Source organism: Anolis sagrei, chromosome Y (assembly GCF_037176765.1).
Source record: "Anolis sagrei isolate rAnoSag1 chromosome Y, rAnoSag1.mat, whole genome shotgun sequence".
In the NCBI taxonomy this organism is placed as follows: domain Eukaryota; kingdom Metazoa; phylum Chordata; class Lepidosauria; order Squamata; family Dactyloidae; genus Anolis; species Anolis sagrei.
Window position 1 is genome coordinate 3,026,186 of NC_090035.1, and position 20,575 is coordinate 3,046,760.

At 48.2% G+C, this 20,575-nt stretch overlaps 1 protein-coding gene across 1 annotated transcript in view; it reads right to left on the reverse strand.

Moving 5' to 3' along the window:
- Positions 1-440: 440 nt before the first annotated feature.
- The window catches only part of LOC137095243 (arf-GAP with dual PH domain-containing protein 1), a 113,029-nt gene continuing 92,894 nt past the window's right edge, over positions 441-20,575 (reverse strand). Inside the window, exons 9-11 of the mRNA XM_067461695.1 lie at positions 8,332-8,403; positions 5,811-6,039; positions 441-2,917 (exon numbers count right to left, since the gene is read on the reverse strand). Of these exons, the coding sequence (XP_067317796.1) occupies positions 2,889-2,917; positions 5,811-6,039; positions 8,332-8,403 (330 nt within the window). The 3' untranslated portion in view covers positions 441-2,888. The remainder of the gene's footprint in view (positions 2,918-5,810; positions 6,040-8,331; positions 8,404-20,575) is intronic.

Below are 20,575 nucleotides of genomic sequence, written 5' to 3' on the forward strand. Positions count from 1 at the left end.
ATTCTGGACAAGATCAACGTTGGCAACGCTGGCGAGGTAATGAGGTCACGGCTGAGGATAATGATCCAGGTGTAAGTGATGAGAGCCAATCCAGTGATAGCCACTGCTGATAAAATGAGGGCTTTGGGATGGGTAGTTTTGCAGAGGACAAAGCGTTGTATCGGGTGTTTTGTAGAGCTGGGCGGTTTCGTTTCGTTAATTCGTAATTCGTTAATAATTCGTTAATTTTTTTAATTACAAAACGATAACGAACCATTCTGGAGCAATTTTTTAAAAAAATGAATTTTTAAATACGTTTTGTAAATGCTTCGTATTTTGTTATTGTATTCGTTTCGTTATTGTTTTGAGGTCATTTCGTTATTATTTCCGCATGTCTGGGGCAAGTTTTATGGTTGTTTTTGTTTAATTAGTGAAAAAAATTATAATATCACACCAACAGTCAAGAACAGAGGGAGAGGGAAGCTTCAGAAGTTTTTGGAGGTTTTTTAGCGTATTTCGCGGTCGCGTCCACCATTAACGAGTCGATTCGTTATTGTTTTGGAAATCGATTCGTTAATGTTTTGTAATTTTTTCACATTTACGAAATTTCGTAAATATCGAACTTTTTAAAAGGAAAATTTTGTAATTATTTTAAATAACGAAACGCAAAACCCCCCAAAAAACGAATCGATTTTAGAAACAAATTTTTCCGTTGTTACCCAGGCCTAGTGTTTTGTGCTGCCTTACCTCCGTTTGGGTCCTGGGAATACAGCTATTGTGTCTTTGTGTGCCTCGACTCTGGATTGGACGACGAGAGTGACTTCGTCTTGCCCCTTGACTACGGAACGCTTCTGGACCACGCCATTTGCCTTCTGGACTTCGTTTGCTGCCTCTCCCCGTGTTTGACCTAGGACTGTTTAACTACGCTATTGCCATCGCCAGTTTTGCTCCTGCTTTCCTTTTTTGAGAAGCTGAGTTCTGGGATATCCTGGTTTTTCCTCCCCGTTTGTTTACCTGCTTGAAGGCTTTTGTGTTGCTAATTGGTACTGCAGTTTAAGAGCTGTTAGCTTTGTCAAAGACCTATTAAAGACTTTGTTAACCCCTTAGTAGCTGTGTTGGACAATCTTTGGGCTCTGAGTCACGACAATAACAACATTGAATGTTTGCCGTATATGTGTGCTATAATCCACCCTGAGTTCCTTTCGGGGAGATAGAGCGGAACATAAATAAAGTATATTATTGCTCCTCGGCATGGAAAATGGAGCAACAGCACCTCCCTGTGGCCAGAACTGAGCACAGCCTCCAAATGCTGGAGATCAAAAAAGATGGGAAAGCCTTTGCCTTTGTTTATGTATTGTCTGTCCTTGTTAATTGTACAATGGCATTGAACGTTTGCGTATATGTGTTCCATAATCCACCTTCAGTCCCCTCGGGGAGATAGAGCAGAATATAAATAAAATATATTATTGCTTCTCGGCATGGAAGATGGAGCAACAGCACCTCCCTGTGGCCGGAACTGAGCACAGCCTCCAAATGCCGGAGATCAAAAAAGATGGGAAAGCCTTTGCCTTTGTTTATGTATTGTCTGTCCTTGTTAATTGCACAACGGCATTGAATGTTTGCAGTATATGTGTGCTATAATCCACCTTGAGTCCCCTCAGGGAGATAGAGCGGAATATAGGGCTGGGTGGTTTCGTTTCGTTAATTCGTAATTCGTTAAAAATTCGTTATTTTTTTGTTAACGAAGCGATAACGAACCATTCTGGGGCAACTTAAAAACGAAACGAATTTTTCAATTCGTTTCGTAAATGCTTTGCATTTCGTTATGTATTCGTTTCGTTATTGGTTTGAGGTCGTTTCGTTATTATTTCCGCATGTCTGGGGCAAGTTTTATAGTTGTTTTTTGTTTAATTAGTGAAAAAAAAATTATAATATCACACCAACAGTCAACAACAGAGGGAGAGGGAAGCTTCAGAAGTTTTTTTAGCGTATTGCGCGATCGCGGCCGCCATTAACGAATCGATTCGTTATTGTTTCGTTATTGTTTTGTAATTTTTTTACCATTTACGAAATTTTGTAAATATCGAACTTTTTTTAAGGAAAATTTCGGAATTCTTTTAAATATCGAAACGCAAAAAAACCCAAAAAACGAATCGATTTTAGAAACAAATTTTTCCGTTGTTACCCAGGCCTATAAATAATTTATATTATTGCTGCTCGGCATGGAAGATGGAGCAACAGCACCTCCCTGTGGCTGGAATCGAGCACAGCCTCCAGATGCCAAAGATGGGGAAGCCTTTGCCTTTGTTTATGTATTATCTGTCCTTGTTAATGTTTGCCAAATGTTTGCCGTATATGTGTTTTGTAATCCGCCCTGAATCCGATAGTGCGGAATATAAATAAAGTATATTATTATTATTCTTTCTTGTCGAGCAAAGAAGAGCTTCTTCTAAACGAATTACCTTCTTCTGCAAGTGTTTTGGAGATATCGTCAACACAAAGGGAAGTGTTCCAGAGACAAGAGTGTGTTCGATCCTCACACAAGTCAGCCAGGTAGGAGTCCGGTTTGGGGATGGAAAAGGGAAGGAAAGCTCTGCGGGGGAAATCGTTTGATCCAACGGGAAATCCCTTACTCAACGTTCGAAGGACGAGGAGGAAGCCACTCTGTAATCACAGCGGATTCCCGGCCAATGCACCATTCCCAAAGGAAATGTCTCGGAGAGCCCGGGCTGTGAAGAACCTCATCGCCGACGACTCAAGAAATGCAGTGTTTCTCCAAATGTCTGCTTTGGCTTGGCATCGCCTTCGCGGTTAGCACCTTCTATCCGGTAGTCCCAACGGTAACGTGACAAAGGACGGACATTGTCGTTGCGTATTGTAAACACGTTGTCGTTCCTCGGCTCAGTCCGTTAGGGTTTATGCTTGAAATGGGCTTCCACTGCGGAGAGAAAGAGAGAAGGTGTGGATTTAACGGAGGGCGAGATTTAATTAAGATACTATCTCAGACATGGGCAAACTTTGGCCCTCCTTCCAGGTGTTTTGGACTTCAACTCCCACCATTCCTAACAGCCTTAGGCCCCTCAGGAAAGGGACAGAGTGTTGTATATCAGTCTGTTCAGCCTGTGATTGTACCTGATGATCATGATGACAATGGGGATAATGTTCGTGTTGATGTTCATGATGGGAATGGGAATGTTGATTCGGTTCCTGGATCAGGGTCTGTTGGATTTGGGGACGAGGGGTTGCTTGGGCCTGAAGTGAGATCAGCAGAGGCCTGAGCTGCTGCAAGAGGATTCTCAAGGCCTCACAAGCTCGTCTGGTGGGGACGAGGGACAGGGCCTTCTCGGTGGTGGCCCCTCGACTCTGGAACTCTCTCCCACTGGAGATCAGAACCGCCCCTTCTACTCTGACATTTAGGAAACAGGTGAAGACGTGATTATGGAGACAGGCATTCGACGAGAATGAAGCTGATTTTGATTTGCCACGTGCAGGAGTCAATGGTGAGCATGTAGTAAGTTTAAAAACGAGGGAGCAGTGCATTTTGGAAAAGCACAGAACTCTGGGAAATGTAGTTTGGGAAGGAAGGAGCCCTATGCCAGAGAATACAAAATGCCCTGCCCTCAACTACATTTCTCAAACTACAAGAGAGGAGATTCCATCTGAACATGAGGAAGAACTTCCTGACTGTGAGAGCCGTTCAGCAGTGGAACTCTCTGCCCCGGAGTGTGGTGGAGGCTCCTTCTTTGGAAGCTTTGAAACAGAGGCTGGATGGCCATCTGTCAGGGGTGATTTGAATGCAATATTCTGCTTCTTGGCAGAATGGGGTTGGACTGGATGGCCCAGGAGGTCTCTCCCAACTCTTTGATTCTATGAAAACACCCATCAGAAGAGCAGAGAGAGAGGTCTGTATCTCCCTAAAACTTTGAAAATTCACCAAAAATCCATGGAGAAGTGAAACGTTCTGAAATTTGGCGGGCTAACAGAGGCCAATGTGTGCTACCATTGTAGCAAGTTTAAAAATGAGGGAGCAGTGCATTTTGGAACAGCACACATCTCTGGGAAATGTAGTTTGGGAAGGGAGGAGCCCTATGCCAGAGAATACAAAAGGCCCTGCCCTAAACTACATTTCCCAGACTGCATCATCAGCAGAAAACACCATTCAGAATAGCAGAGAAAGAGATCTATAACTCTCTAAAATGTTGAAATTCACAAAAAAAATCCATGGATAGTGAAACGATCTGAAATTTGATGGGCTAACAGAGGTCAATGTGTGCTACCATCGTAGCAAGTTTAAAAATGAGGGAGCAATGCATTTTGGAACAGCACACAACTCTGGGAAATGTAGTTTGGGAAGGGAGGAGCCCTATGCCAGAGAATACAAAAGGCCCTGCCTTAAACTATATTTCCTAGACTGCATCAGCATCAGAAAGAACCAATCAGAATAGCAGAGAAAGAGGTATATATCTCCTTAAACTTTGAAAATTTGCCAAATATCAGTGGAGAAGTGAAACATTCTGAAATTTGACGGGCTCACAAAGGTCAATATGTGCTACAAATGTAGCAAGTTTAAAAATGAGGGAGCAGTGCATTTTGGAACAGCACACAACTCTGGGAAATGTAGTTTGGGAAGGGAGGAGCCCTATGCCAGAGAATACAAAAGGCCCTGCCTTAAACTATATTTCCCAGACTGCATCATCAGCAGAAAACACAAATCAGAATAGCAGAGAAAGAGGTCTATACCTCCCTAAAACTTTGAAAATTCACCAAAAAATCCATGGAGAAGTGAAACGTTCTGAAATCTGGTGGACTAACAGAGGTCAATGTGTGCTACTATTGTAGCTAGCTTAAAAAATGAGGGAGCAGTGCATTTTGGAACAGCACACAACTCTGGGAAATGTAGTTTGGGAAGGGAGGAGCCCTATGCCAGAGAATACAAAAGGCCCTGCCCTAAACTACATTTCCTAGACTGCATCAGCTTCAGAAAGAACCAATCAGAATAGCAGAGAAAGAGGTCTATATCTCCTTAAAACTTTGAAAATTTGCCAAATATCAGTGGAGAAGGGAAACGTTCTGAAATTTGGTGGACTAACAGAGGTCAATGTGTGCTACTATTGTAGCTAGCTTAAAAATGAGGGAGCAGTGCATTTTGGAACAGCACACAACTCTGGGAAATGTAGTTTGGGAAGGGAGGAGCCCTATGCCAGAGAATACAAATGCCCCTGCCCTGAATTACATTTCCCAGGCTGCATCATCATCAGAAAGAACCAATCAGAATAGCAGAGAAAGAGGTCTATATCTCCTTAAAACTTTGAAAATTTGCCAAAAATCAGTGGATAAGTGAAATGTTCTGAAATTTGGTGGGCTAACAGAGGTCAATATGTGCTACCATTGTAGCAAGTTTAAAAATGAGGGAGCAGTGAATTGTGGAACAGTACACAACTCTGGGAAATGTAGTTTGGGAAGGGAGGAGCCCTATGCAAGAATACAAAAGGCCCTGCCCCAAACTACATTTCCCAAACTGCATCATCAGCAGGAAACACCAATCAGAATAGCAGAAAAAGAGGTCTATATCTCCCTAACATTTTGAAAATTCACCAAAAATCCATGGATAGCGGAACGTTCTGAAATTTGGTGGACTAACAGAGGTCAATGTGTGCTACTTGGGGACTGCCTGCATTGTGCAATGGAACCCAGCCACTGCTCTGCGTTCCACCACGTGACCATCCCACAAGAGGAGCAAAGAGTGCAACCACAGTACATGTCCACATGCGAGTCTTCCCGCTAGGTGAAGGGGACGTTGGCCTGAAGTTGCCCTTTTCTGTCGCTCTCACCTGCATATTCCTGCGGCAGCATCGGCCGGTCGATCACTTTCTGAAACGCTGCCATCCACTCCTGCTGGTCGCTTTCTGTTTCGCAGGCAAAAAGGAACTTCCGGTCGGGCGTCACAATGGTGATCCCGTGCTGCCAGTGGTTCCCTTGGATGGACGGGGGGAGTCCTTCAAGCACCTTGTAGCTGTTTTCTTTGCTTCCGATGAACACTTCCCCCCTGGCGAAGGCATCCTGGGCAGAGGGCAAAGCCAAACACGTCTTAATGTAAGACTGTAGGTTTTATATAGCAATATTAAATGATCACTCACAAGCCGGTTTTGCTTTGAAATGGATATATTGCTTGTATCTCTGCAGCAAAGAAAGACACGACTGACTTGTTCCCACCACCACTTCCTTTTATACACTTTTCCTGTCCATCTCCCCCTCTTCTCAAGTTTCCTTATTAGAGCTTGTTGCTTCACAAGTTCCAATACAAGGTTTCCACACCCTCTGCTGGCTTCAAAATGCAGCCAGGCAGAAAAGGCAGCCAGGATGATTCAGTCAGGATGTCACGGAGGGAATTTGTGATGTCTTCATGCCGTCAAAAATTGACTCCTGACACTTATATCACATCCAAGGATTCAACCCAGGCATCGGCCAACTTTGGCCTTCCCTCCAGGTGTTTTGGACTTCAACTCTCACCCAAAAAGCAATAGTTCCAACTTCTGACAGTAATGGATTTACGATTTAGGTCTCCATCTGTACTCGCAGTCGAGGTTTTGTTCCCACACCTCCCAAACATTTTGATCTATCTGCTCATCAGAAACTTAAACCTAAATATTTTTAACTTCTGTGTTTCCTTAAAATATTTAATATTGCTTTCCTATTGATTTCTATGCAACTTTTGGGAAAGCCGAATATTTTGGAAAGCCTAAACTTAGCTATGGAGTTTCGCAAAAGTTCAAAAGTAATTCATTAAAAATAGTGTTACTTGTAATTCATTCCTGTTTTTGAGATAACTGTTGGAGCATGCAAGGAATCAGTGAATGTGTGTGTCAGCTGTAAAATAAGATGCATGAAGCTGATTGGTCAGGCAATGCTGAGCCTGGGACTTTTGGCTACCATTACATTTTTGTTCAGGCTTCAGCTATGCAAGTGCAGAAGAGGGAAGCAGAGAGGGGGAGAGAGTTGGGAGTGTGCTCTCGTTTCATGAGTTGCTAAAGGATATTATGTGAGTTGATGCAACTGATCACATTGTACACCTGTTGTTCTGAACTACGAAGAGTAAACTACTTGTTCTTTACTGTTCACCTGTGTGGCATATTTTCTTTCTCTGGCAAGGCAGCATGTGTACTGATCAAATGTGAACTACACCTGGTTTATTTTACTTTACGCTACAGCCTTGAGTTCACTGATTGGTTGGGCAACATGCAGGGAGCAGGCTGAGCCTGGGACTTTTGGCTACTGTTACATTTTTGTTCAGGCTTGAGCTATGCAAGTGCAGAAGAATGAAGCAGAGAGAGAGAGAGACAGAGTTTGGAGTGTACTCTCACTTCATGAGTTGCTGAAGGAGTTTATCAATATGGACAGAGAAAGACAATTTTAAATCTCTCATAAAAGGACATTATGTGAGTTGATGCAACTGATCACATTGTACACATATTGTTATGAACTACAAAGAGTAAACTACTTGTTCTTTACTGTTCACCTGCGTGGCATATTTTCTTTCTCTGGCAAGGAGTGTGTGGGCTGATCAAACATGAACTACACCTGGTTTGTTTTACTTTACGCCACAGCCTTGAGTTCCCATAGGGAGAAAACTAATTGATCGGGCAACGCCAAGGGAGCAGGCTGAGCCTGGGACTTTTGGTTACTGTTACATTGTACACATGTTGTTCTGAACTACGAAGAGTAAGCTACTTGCTCTTTACTGTTCACCTGCGTGGCATATTTTCTTTCTCTGGCAAGGAGTGTGTGGGCTGATCAAATGTAAACCACACCTGGTTAATTTTACATTACGCCACAATAACTAACTAAATTCCACCTCAAAGGAGATTCATCAGAGAATGCAAGTTGTTTATGGTGATTGTGTTGATGTGAGTACTGTGCGTCGTTGGGCGAGTAAGTTTAAAGATGTTGAGGTGACACCTTCTGCTTTCAAGAATTCAATGACTGCACGTTGCTTAAGTTTTGCATTGACCAACCATCTCCACAAGGTTTCATACTACACACTTTAACAACACAACCGTTCAATGCTAAGGCTTCCCACCAAAATGGAACTGTAGAGGAGAGTCTACTGAACAAGCCAGTACCTGCCGTATTTGTTGCTTAAGTCACATTGACTGACCGTCTGTGCAGGATTCCATACTACACACTTTAACAACACAACCATTCAATGCTAAGGCTTCCTGCCAAAATGGAACTGTAGAGGAGAGTCTACTGAACAAGCCAGTACCTGCTGCATACCAGTACTGCCATCTGTTGAGGAGTTACGAAGGTGACCAGTTGGCATGGAGAGCATTCACAGACACAGAAAGGACTTACCAGGGGATCTTTGAAATACATTAGCCGCCGATCATCCATGGTGAACCAACGTTTCTTGAAGCCTTCCGTTTGCTAAAGAATAGAAAAGAAAGATTCAATAGTGTTGTCATAAGAGAATATGCTCAGGAAAAGAACAACAATGCCCAGCATCCAGAACATCACACGGGAGGAAGGAGGGAATAGAAATGCATGGGATGGTGAGAGGAGGAGGAGGAGGAGGAAGAAGACTTCTTGGTGGCCACTCAGAAGAAGTAGAATTCCCGTTCCTGGGAGGTCCAATTAGTTCTCACCAGGCTACATTTCCTCGACACAACTGCCACTGCCCTGGCATTGGAAGGAGCGAAGAGGTGGTCGCCATCATGCCTTGGCCCAGAGGTAGATGAAAGGCCCTTCCTTCACCCCCAACTGCCACTGCCCTGGCCTTAGAAGAACAGAAGAAGAGGTAGCTATCATGCCATGGCCATGAAACAGATGGAGGCCCTTCCTTTTCCCAACTGCCACTGTCCTGGCCTTGGAAGGAAAGAAAAAGAGGCAGCCATCAGGCTTTGACCTAAAAACAAATGGAAGGCCTTCCTTCCTCCCCAACTACCACTGCCCTAGCCTTGCAAAGAGAGAAAAAGAGGCAGCCATCATGCCATGGCCATGAAACAGATGGAAGGCCCTCCTTTCCCCCAACTGCCACTGTCCTGGCCTTGGGAGGAAAGAAGGAGAGAGAGCCATCATGCTTTAGTCCTCCCTCCATGCCAACTGCCACTGCCCTGGAAGGAGAGATGATGTCATGGCCATGAAACAGAAGGAAGGCCCTTCCTCCCCCCAACTGCCACTGTCCTAGCCTTGGAAGGAGAGAAGAAGAGGCAGACATCATGCCACAGCCCAGAAACAGATGGAAAGCCTTCTCATCACCCCAACTGCCACTGCCCTGGTCTTGGAAGGAGAGAAGAAGAGGCACCCATCATGTTTTGGTCCAGAGGTAGAAGGAAGGCCCTCCCTCCATGCCAACTGCCACTGCCCTGGCCTGGCCTTGGAAGGAGAGAAGAAGAGGCAGCCATCATACCATGGTCATGAAACAGATGGAAGGTCCTCCCTTCTCCCAACTGCCACTGTCCTGGCCTTGGAAGGAGAGAAGAAGAGGCAGCCATCATGCCACAGCCCAGAAACACATTAATGGCACTCCCTCCTCCCCAACTGCCACTGCCCTGGCCATGAAAGGAGAGAGGAAGAGGTAGCCATCATGCCTTATCCCTGAACAGATGGAAGGCCCTCTCTCCACCCCAACTGCCACTGCCCTGGTCTTGGAAGGGGAGAGGAAGAGAGACAACCATCCTGCCACAGCCCAGAGACAGATGAAAGGCCCCTCCTCCACCCCAACTGCCACTGCCATAACCTTGGAAGGAGAGAAAATGAGGCAGTTATCATGCTTCAGCCCAGAAACAGGTGGAAGGCCTTCCATCCTCCCCAATTGCCACTGTCCTGGTCTTAGAAGGAGAGAAGAAGAGGCAGCCATCATGCCTTGGCCCAGAAACAGATGGAAGGCCCTCCCTCCATGCCAACTGCCACTGCCCTGGCCTTGGAAGGAGAGAAAATGAGGCAGCCATCATGCTCCAGACCAGGAACAGATTAATGGCCCTCCCTCCTCCTCAACTGCCACTGTCCTGGCTTTGGAAGGAGAGAAGAAGAGGCAGCCATCATGCTTCGGCCCAGAAACAGATGGAAGGTCCTCCTTCCTCCCCAACTGCCACTGCCCTAACCTTGGAAGGAGAGAAGGAGAGGCAGCCATCATGCCACAGTGTAGAAACAGATTAAAGGCCCTCCCTTTTCCCAACTGCCACTGCCCTGGTCTTGGAATGAAGGGGGAGGAGGCAGCCATCATGCCTTGACCCAGAAATAGATGGAAGGTCATCTCTCCATGCAAACAGCCACTGCCCAGGCCTTGTGAGAAGAGAAGGAGTGGCAGTAATCATGCCTTGGCCCAAAAACAGATGGAAGCCCCCTCTCCCCCACTCCATGCCAACTGCCACTGCCCTGGCCTTGGAAGGAGAGAAGAGACAGCCATCATGCTTTGGTCCAGAGGTAGATGGAAGGTGCTCCCTCCATGCCAAGTGCCACTGCCCTGGCCTTGGAAGGAGAGATAATGAGGCAGCCATCCCGCCACAGCCCAAAGACAGATTAAAGGCCCTTCCTCATCCCCAACTACCACTGCCTTGTCCTTTGAAAGAGGGAGGAAGAGGCAGCCATCATGCCTTGGCCCAGAAAGAGAAAGCCCTCCCTCCATGCCAACTGCCACTGCCCTGGCCTTGGAAGGAGAGAAAATGAGGCAGCCATCATGCATTGGCCCCAAAACAGAAACAGATGGGAAGCCCTCTCTTCACCCCAACTGCCACTGCCCTGGCTATGAAAGGAGAAAAGAAGAGGCAAACATCATGCCACAGCCCAGAAACAGATTAATGGCACTCCCTCCTCCCCAACTGCAACTGCCCTGGCCATAAAAGGAGAGAGGAAGAGGTAGCCATCATGCCACAGCCCAGAAACACATTAATGGCACTCCCTCCTCCCCAACTGCCACTGCCCTGGCCATGAAAGGAGAGAAGAAGAGATAGCCATCATGCCTTGTCCCTGAACAGATGGGAGGCCTTCTCTCCACCCCAACTGCCACTGCCCTGGTCTTGGAAGGGGAGAGGAAGAGAGACACCCATCCTGCCACAGCCCAGAGACAGATGAAAGGCCCTCCCTCCACCCCAACTGCCACTGTCATAACCTTGGAAGGAGAGAAAATGAGGCAGCTATCATGCTTCGGCCCAGAAACAGGTGGAAGGCCTTCCATCCTCCCCAACTGCCACTGTCCTGGTCTTAGAAGGAGAGAAGAAGAGGCAGTCATCATGCCACAGACCAGAAACGGATGGAAGGCCCTCCCTCCATGCCAACCGCCACTGCCCTGGCCATGAAAGGAGAAAAGAACTGGCAGACATAATACTACAGCCCAGAAACAGATTAATGGCACTCCCTCCTCCCCAACTGCCACTGCCCTGGTCATGAGAGAAGAGGCAGCCATCATGCCTTGACCCAAAAACAGATGGAAGGCCCTCCATCCTCCCCAACTGCCACTGCCCTGGTCATGAAAGGAGAGAAGAGGCAGTCATCATGCATTGGCCCAAAAACAGATGGAAGGCCCTCTATCCTCCCCAACTGCCACTGCCCTGGCCATGAAAAGAGAAAAGAAGAGGTAGCCATCATGCCTTGTCCCTGAACAGATGGAAGGCCGTCTCTGCTCCCCAACTGCCACTGCCCTGGCCTTGGAAGAAGGGACGATGAGGCAGCAAGAGTTCCATCATGCCAAAGCCCTGAAGCTGGTGAACATTTCCCTGCTGTGCCTCTCATTCTCGTACATGTGGGCATGTTGAACATCGAACCCACACACATACCAGTGATTCATTCCATCTGCCACCTCCATCTTGAGCATGAAGATGGGTGGAATGCATTTTCTGGAGAAAAAAAATAGAACTGGAAATATTCCAGTATATTTCCCAGGGCTCTAAATAATGTTCTCTGACTTAGTGTGTTTGCTTTACACGTTACACTGAAACACACACAAGGCTTATATGAACATGATATGATGGGAAGATCTGTAACAATGTAAAGAGAATCCTATATACTTCCCTTACATTTAATAGTAAATGTACCTCTTAGAAAACACTTTAAAGAAGACGCGTATCTCTCTAACGACCCTAATAATGCTTATATAGTAGAAGTTCTATTACTGTCACGGAGGTCCATCTAACGTCCAATCAAAATCCATCTTCCAGTGAAGTCGCTGACCATTGCATCTGTCCCAACCCTCTTGGGTAGTAGAGAATAGGATCATCCCCTCCTCTCTGTGACAGATATTTAAAGGCAATTGAATTCTGTTCCCAGACTTAATAAGGATTTTCTCCACACTGCCATTTAAGCCTCTGCCAGAAGGGACAGAAAATTTCATCTATGCGGACGATCCTGCCATCACTGCTCAATCAGAAAGCTTTGAAATGGTTGAATAGAAGCTCTCCAAAGCTTTAGGTGCTCTTACTGCCTATTACAGGGGAAAACAGTGAATTCTGAATCCACCTAAAATGCAGACATGTGCTTTCCATCTTAAGAACAGATAAGCATCTTGAGCTCTGAGGATGACTTGGAGAGGAACCCCACTGGAGCACTGCAGCATAACCAAGTACCTGGGAGTCACTCTGGGCTGTGCTCTGACTTACAAGAAGCACTGTTCGACTATCAAGTGAATAGTGGGTGCTAGAAATAATATTATACGAAAGCTGGCTGGCACAACTGTAGAGGAGAGTCTACTGAGCAAGCCAATACCTGCCACATACCAGTACTGCCATCTGTTGAGCAGTTACGAAGGTGGAGGCATTACTTTTCATTCAACCCTCGTAAATTCCATTGATTCAATCAGTCCACTTCAATTGGGACCAATGAGAGGATTTTGGCCTTCCATCTGTTGAGAAGTTACGAAGGTGGAGGCATTACTTTTTCTGCTAAGGCTTCCTGCCAAAGTGGAACTGTAGAGGAGAGTCTACTGAACAAGCCAGTACCTGCCGCATACCAGTACTGCCATCTGTTGAGGAGTTATGAAGGTGGAGGCATTACTTTTCATCCAACCCTCATAAATCCCATTGATTCAATCAGTCCACTTCAATTGGGACCAATGAGAGGATTTTGGCCTCCCATCTGTTGAGAGGTTACGAAGGTGGAGGCATTACTCTTTCTTCTAAGGCTTCCCACCAAAATGGAACTGTAGAGGAGAGTCTACTGAACAAGCCAGTACCTGCCGCATACCAGTACTGCCATCTGTTGAGAAGCTACGAAGGTGGAGGCATTACTCTTTCTGCTAAGGCTTCCCACCAAAATGGAACTGTAGAGGAGAGTCTACTGAACAAGCCAGTACCTGCCACATACCAGTACTGCCATCCGTTGAGGAGTTACGAAGGTGAGGCATTACTTTTCATCCAACCCTCGTAAATCCCATTGATTCAATCAGTCCACTTCAATTGAGACCAATGAGAGGATTTTGGCCTCCCATCTGTTGAGAAGTTACGAAGGTGGAGGCATTACTCTTTCTTCTAAGGCTTCCCACCAAAATAGAACTGTAGAGGAGAGTCTACTGAACAAGCCAGTACCTGCCGCATACCAGTACTGCCATCTGTTGAGAAGTTACGAAGGTGGAGGCATTACTCTTTCTGCTAAGGCTTCCCACCAAAATGGAACTGTAGAGGAGAGTCTACTGAACAAGCCAGTACCTGCCGCATACCAGTACTGCCATCTGTTGAGAAGTTACGAAGGTGGAGGCATTACTCTTTCTTCTAAGGCTTCCCACCAAAATGGAACTGTAGAGGAGAGTCTACTGAACAAGCCAGTACCTGCCGCATACCAGTACTGCCATCTGTTGAGAAGTTACGAAGGTGGAGGCATTACTCTTTCTTCTAAGGCTTCCCACCAAAATGGAACTGTAGATGAGAGTCTACTGAACAAGCCAGTACCTTCCGCTTACCAGTACTGTCATTTGTTGAGGAGTTACGAAGGTGAGGCATTACTTTTCATCCAACCTTCGTAAATCCCATTGATTCAATCAGTCCACTTCAATTGGGACCAATGAGAGGATTTTGGCCTCCCATCTGTTGAGAAGTTACGAAGGTGGAGGCATTACTCTTTCTTCTAAGGCTTCCCACCAAAATGGAACTGTAGAGGAGAGTCTCCTGAACAAGCCAGTACCTGCCGCATACCAGTACTGCCATCTGTTGAGGAGTTACGAAGGTGGAGGCATTACTTTTTCTGTGAAGGTTTCCCGCAAAAATGGAACTGTAGAGGAGAGTCTACTGAACAAGCCAGTACTGCCATCCGTTGAGGAGTTACGAAGGTGGAGGCATTACTTTTTCTGCTAAGGCTTCCTGCCAAAATGAAACTGTAGATGAGAGTCTACTGAACAAGCCAGTACCTGCCACATACCAGTACTGCCATCCGTTGCCGAGTTACGAAGGTGGAGGCATTACTTTTCATTCAACCCTTGTAAATCCCATTGATTCAATCAGTCCACTTCAATTGGGACCAATGAGAGGATTTTGGCCCAATCCAATAGATTTCCAACGGAATAGCGTGAGGAAGCATCTTGAAATCCAGCAGCTGAATTAAATGTGATTGATTCCATCGCTTTCCCACAACACTTGAGCAGCCTTTTCTCACCCCAGTGAATTTTTTTAAAATTTTGTGTTGATTTAATTCACAGCTAATGACTTGGTTAAATACACAAACCGGAGGCTTGATGAAATTCCTCTTCGCTCCGAGCAACAAGAAAAATAATCAACGTCTCAGCAGACCTCCTTAATTAGGAGAAGGAGGAAGCGTGAGAAGGAGCAAGACGTGCCTCTGTCTCGGCCTTCAGGGCTGGATGGCGGAGCAGAGAAGCACCGCGGAGAAGCCGGAACCGGATGAGGTCCGGCAACGGATAATAACACCTGGTTGGAGGATCTTCCATCTACCTCTGGACCAAAGCATGATGGCTGTCTCTTCTCTCCTTCCAAGGCCAGTGCAGTGGCAGTTGGCATGGGGGGGGGGGGGGGGCTTCCATCTGTTTTTGGGCCAAGGCATGATGACTGCCACTCCTTCTCTTCTTACAAGGCCTGGGCAGTGGCTGTTTGCATGGAGAGATGACCTTCCATCTATTTCTGGGTCAAGGCATGATGGCTGCCTCTTCCCCCTTCTTTCCAAGGCCAGGGCAGTGGCAGTTGGGAAAAGGGAGGGCCTTTAATCTGTTTCTACACTGTGGCATGATGGCTACCTCTCCTTCTCTCCTTCCAAGGCTAGGGCAGTGCCAGTTGGGGAGGAAAAAGGACCTTCTATCTGTTTCTGAGCCAAAGCTTGATGGCTGCCTCTTCCTCCCTCTTTCCAAGGCCAGGGCAGTGGCAGTAGGGGATGAGGAAGGACCTTCCATCTATTTCTGCACCAAGGCGTGATGGCTGCCTCTCTTTCTCTTCTTACAAGGCCAGGGCAGTGGCAGTTTACATGGAGGGATGACCTTCCATCTATTTCTGGGTCAAGGCATGATGGCTGCCTCTTCCCCCTTCTTTCCAAGGCCAGGGCAGTGGCAGTTGGGAAATGGGGGGGGGGCTTTAATCTGTTTCTACACTGTGGCATGATGGCTACCTCTCCTTCTCTCCTTCCAAGGCTAGGGCAGTGGCAGTTGGGGAGGAAAAAGGACCTTCTATCTGTTTCTGAGCCAAAGCTTGATGGCTGCCTCTTCCTCCCTCTTTCCAAGGCCAGGGCAGTGGCAGTAGGGGATGAGGAAGGACCTTCCATCTATTTCTGCACCAAGGCGTGATGGCTGCCTCTCTTTCTCTTCTTACAAGGCCAGGGCAGTGGCAGTTTACATGGAGGGATGACCTTCCATCTATTTCTGGGTCAAGGCATGATGGCTGCCTCTTCCCCCTTCTTTCCAAGGCCAGGGCAGTGGCAGTTGGGAAATGGGGGGGGGGCTTTAATCTGTTTCTACACTGTGGCATGATGGCTACCTCTCCTTCTCTCCTTCCAAGGCTAGGGCAGTGGCAGTTGGGGAGGAAAAAGGACCTTCTATCTGTTTCTGAGCCAAAGCTTGATGGCTGCCTCTTCCTCCCTCTTTCCAAGGCCAGGGCAGTGGCAGTAGGGGATGAGGAAGGACCTTCCATCTATTTCTGCACCAAGGCATGATGGCTGCCTCTCTTTCTCTTCTTACAAGGCCAGGGCAGTGGCAGTTTACATGGAGGGATGACCTTCCATCTATTTCTGGGTCAAGGCATGATGGCTGCCTCTTCCCCCTTCTTTCCAAGGCCAGGGCAGTGGCAGTTGGGAAATGGGGGGGGGGCTTTAATCTGTTTCTACACTGTGGCATGATGGCTACCTCTCCTTCTCTCCTTCCAAGGCTAGGGCAGTGGCAGTTGGGGAGGAAAAAGGACCTTCTATCTGTTTCTGAGCCAAAGCTTGATGGCTGCCTCTTCCTCCCTCTTTCCAAGGCCAGGGCAGTGGCAGTAGGGGATGAGGAAGGACCTTCCATCTATTTCTGCACCAAGGCGTGATGGCTGCCTCTCTTTCTCTTCTTACAAGGCCAGGGCAGTGGCAGTTTACATGGAGGGATGACCTTCCATCTATTTCTGGGTCAAGGCATGATGGCTGCCTTTTCCCCCTTCTTTCCAAGGTCAGGGCAGTGGCAGTTGGGGAGGAAAAAGGACCTTCTATCTGTTTCTGAGCCAAAGCTTGATGGCTGCCTCTTCCTCCCTCTTTCCAAGGCCAGGGCAGTGGCAGTAGGGGATGAGGAAGGACCTTCCATCTATTTCTGCACCAAGGCGTGATGGCTGCCTCTCTTTCTCTTCTTACAAGGCCAGGGCAGTGGCAGTTTACATGGAGGGATGACCTTCCATCTATTTCTGGGTCAAGGCATGATGGCTGCCTCTTCCCCCTTCTTTCCAAGGCCAGGGCAGTGGCAGTTGGGAAATGGGGGGGGGGGCTTTAATCTGTTTCTACACTGTGGCATGATGGCTACCTCTCCTTCTCTCCTTCCAAGGCTAGGGCAGTGCCAGTTGGGGAGGAAAAAGGACCTTCTATCTGTTTCTGAGCCAAAGCTTGATGGCTGCCTCTTCCTCCCTCTTTCCAAGGCCAGGGCAGTGGCAGTAGGGGATGAGGAAGGACCTTCCATCTATTTCTGCACCAAGGCATGATGGCTGCCTCTCTTTCTCTTCTTACAAGGCCAGGGCAGTGGCAGTTTACATGGAGGGATGACCTTCCATCTATTTCTGGGTCAAGGCATGATGGCTGCCTCTTCCCCCTTCTTTCCAAGGCCAGGGCAGTGGCAGTTGGGAAAAGGGAGGGCCTTTAATCTGTTTCTACACTGTGGCATGATGGCTACCTCTCCTTCTCTCCTTCCAAGGCTAGGGCAGTGCCAGTTGGGGAGGAAAAAGGACCTTCTATCTGTTTCTGAGCCAAAGCTTGATGGCTGCCTCTTCCTCCCTCTTTCCAAGGCCAGGGCAGTGGCAGTAGGGGATGAGGAAGGACCTTCCATCTATTTCTGCACCAAGGCGTGATGGCTGCCTCTCTTTCTCTTCTTACAAGGCCAGGGCAGTGGCAGTTTACATGGAGGGATGACCTTCCATCTATTTCTGGGTCAAGGCATGATGGCTGCCTCTTCCCCCTTCTTTCCAAGGCCAGGGCAGTGGCAGTTGGGAAATGGGGGGGGGGCTTTAATCTGTTTCTACACTGTGGCATGATGGCTACCTCTCCTTCTCTCCTTCCAAGGCTAGGGCAGTGCCAGTTGGGGAGGAAAAAGGACCTTCTATCTGTTTCTGAGCCAAAGCTTGATGGCTGCCTCTTCCTCCCTCTTTCCAAGGCCAGGGCAGTGGCAGTAGGGGATGAGGAAGGACCTTCCATCTATTTCTGCACCAAGGCATGATGGCTGCCTCTCTTTCTCTTCTTACAAGGCCAGGGCAGTGGCAGTTTACATGGAGGGATGACCTTCCATCTATTTCTGGGTCAAGGCATGATGGCTGCCTCTTCCCCCTTCTTTCCAAGGCCAGGGCAGTGGCAGTTGGGAAATGGGGGGGGGGGCTTTAATCTGTTTCTACACTGTGGCATGATGGCTACCTCTCCTTCTCTCCTTCCAAGGCTAGAGCAGTGCCAGTTGGGGAGGAAAAAGGACCTTCTATCTGTTTCTGAGCCAAAGCTTGATGGCTGCCTCTTCCTCCCTCTTTCCAAGGCCAGGGCAGTGGCAGTAGGGGATGAGGAAGGACCTTCCATCTATTTCTGCACCAAGGCATGATGGCTGCCTCTCTTTCTCTTCTTACAAGGCCAGGGCAGTGGCAGTTTACATGGAGGGATGACCTTCCATCTATTTCTGGGTCAAGGCATGATGGCTGCCTCTTCCCCCTTCTTTCCAAGGCCAGGGCAGTGGCAGTTGGGAAATGGGGGGGGGCTTTAATCTGTTTCTACACTGTGGCATGATGGCTACCTCTCCTTCTCTCCTTCCAAGGCTAGGGCAGTGGCAGTTGGGGAGGAAAAAGGACCTTCTATCTGTTTCTGAGCCAAAGCTTGATGGCTGCCTCTTCCTCCCTCTTTCCAAGGCCAGGGCAGTGGCAGTAGGGGATGAGGAAGGACCTTCCATCTATTTCTGCACCAAGGCGTGATGGCTGCCTCTCTTTCTCTTCTTACAAGGCCAGGGCAGTGGCAGTTTACATGGAGGGATGACCTTCCATCTATTTCTGGGTCAAGGCATGATGGCTGCCTCTTCCCCCTTCTTTCCAAGGCCAGGGCAGTGGCAGTTGGGAAATGGGGGGGGGGCTTTAATCTGTTTCTACACTGTGGCATGATGGCTACCTCTCCTTCTCTCCTTCCAAGGCTAGGGCAGTGCCAGTTGGGGAGGAAAAAGGACCTTCTATCTGTTTCTGAGCCAAAGCTTGATGGCTGCCTCTTCCTCCCTCTTTCCAAGGCCAGGGCAGTGGCAGTAGGGGATGAGGAAGGACCTTCCATCTATTTCTGCACCAAGGCATGATGGCTGCCTCTCTTTCTCTTCTTACAAGGCCAGGGCAGTGGCAGTTTACATGGAGGGATGACCTTCCATCTATTTCTGGGTCAAGGCATGATGGCTGCCTCTTCCCCCTTCTTTCCAAGGCCAGGGCAGTGGCAGTTGGGAAATGGGGGGGGGGGCTTTAATCTGTTTCTACACTGTGGCATGATGGCTACCTCTCCTTCTCTCCTTCCAAGGCTAGAGCAGTGCCAGTTGGGGAGGAAAAAGGACCTTCTATCTGTTTCTGAGCCAAAGCTTGATGGCTGCCTCTTCCTCCCTCTTTCCAAGGCCAGGGCAGTGGCAGTAGGGGATGAGGAAGGACCTTTCATCTATTTCTGCACCAAGGCATGATGGCTGCCTCTCTTTCTCTTCTTACAAGGCCAGGGCAGTGGCAGTTTACATGGAGGGATGACCTTCCATCTATTTCTGGGTCAAGGCATGATGGCTGCCTCTTCCCCCTTCTTTCCAAGGCCAGGGCAGTGGCAGTTGGGAAATGGGGGGGGGCTTTAATCTGTTTCTACACTGTGGCATGATGGCTACCTCTCCTTCTCTCCTTCCAAGGCTAGGGCAGTGGCAGTTGGGGAGGAAAAAGGACCTTCTATCTGTTTCTGAGCCAAAGCTTGATGGCTGCCTCTTCCTCCCTCTTTCCAAGGCCAGGGCAGTGGCAGTAGGGGATGAGGAAGGACCTTCCATCTATTTCTGCACCAAGGCGTGATGGCTGCCTCTCTTTCTCTTCTTACAAGGCCAGGGCAGTGGCAGTTTACATGGAGGGATGACCTTCCATCTATTTCTGGGTCAAGGCATGATGGCTGCCTCTTCCCCCTTCTTTCCAAGGCCAGGGCAGTGGCAGTTGGGAAATGGGGGGGGGGGCTTTAATCTGTTTCTACACTGTGGCATGATGGCTACCTCTCCTTCTCTCCTTCCAAGGCTAGGGCAGTGGCAGTTGGGGAGGAAAAAGGACCTTCTATCTGTTTCTGAGCCAAAGCTTGATGGCTGCCTCTTCCTCCCTCTTTCCAAGGCCAGGGCAGTGGCAGTAGGGGATGAGGAAGGACCTTCCATCTATTTCTGCACCAAGGCATGATGGCTGCCTCTCTTTCTCTTCTTACAAGGCCAGGGCAGTGGCAGTTTACATGGAGGGATGACCTTCCATCTATTTCTGGGTCAAGGCATGATGGCTGCCTCTTCCCCCTTCTTTCCAAGGCCAGGGCAGTGGCAGTTGGGAAATGGGGGGGGGCTTTAATCTGTTTCTACACTGTGGCATGATGGCTACCTCTCCTTCTCTCCTTCCAAGGCTAGGGCAGTGGCAGTTGGGGAGGAAAAAGGACCTTCTATCTGTTTCTGAGCCAAAGCTTGATGGCTGCCTCTTCCTCCCTCTTTCCAAGGCCAGGGCAGTGGCAGTAGGGGATGAGGAAGGACCTTCCATCTATTTCTGCACCAAGGCGTGATGGCTGCCTCTCTTTCTCTTCTTACAAGGCCAGGGCAGTGGCAGTTTACATGGAGGGATGACCTTCCATCTATTTCTGGGTCAAGGCATGATGGCTGCCTTTTCCCCCTTCTTTCCAAGGTCAGGGCAGTGGCAGTTGGGGAGGAAAAAGGACCTTCTATCTGTTTCTGAGCCAAAGCTTGATGGCTGCCTCTTCCTCCCTCTTTCCAAGGCCAGGGCAGTGGCAGTAGGGGATG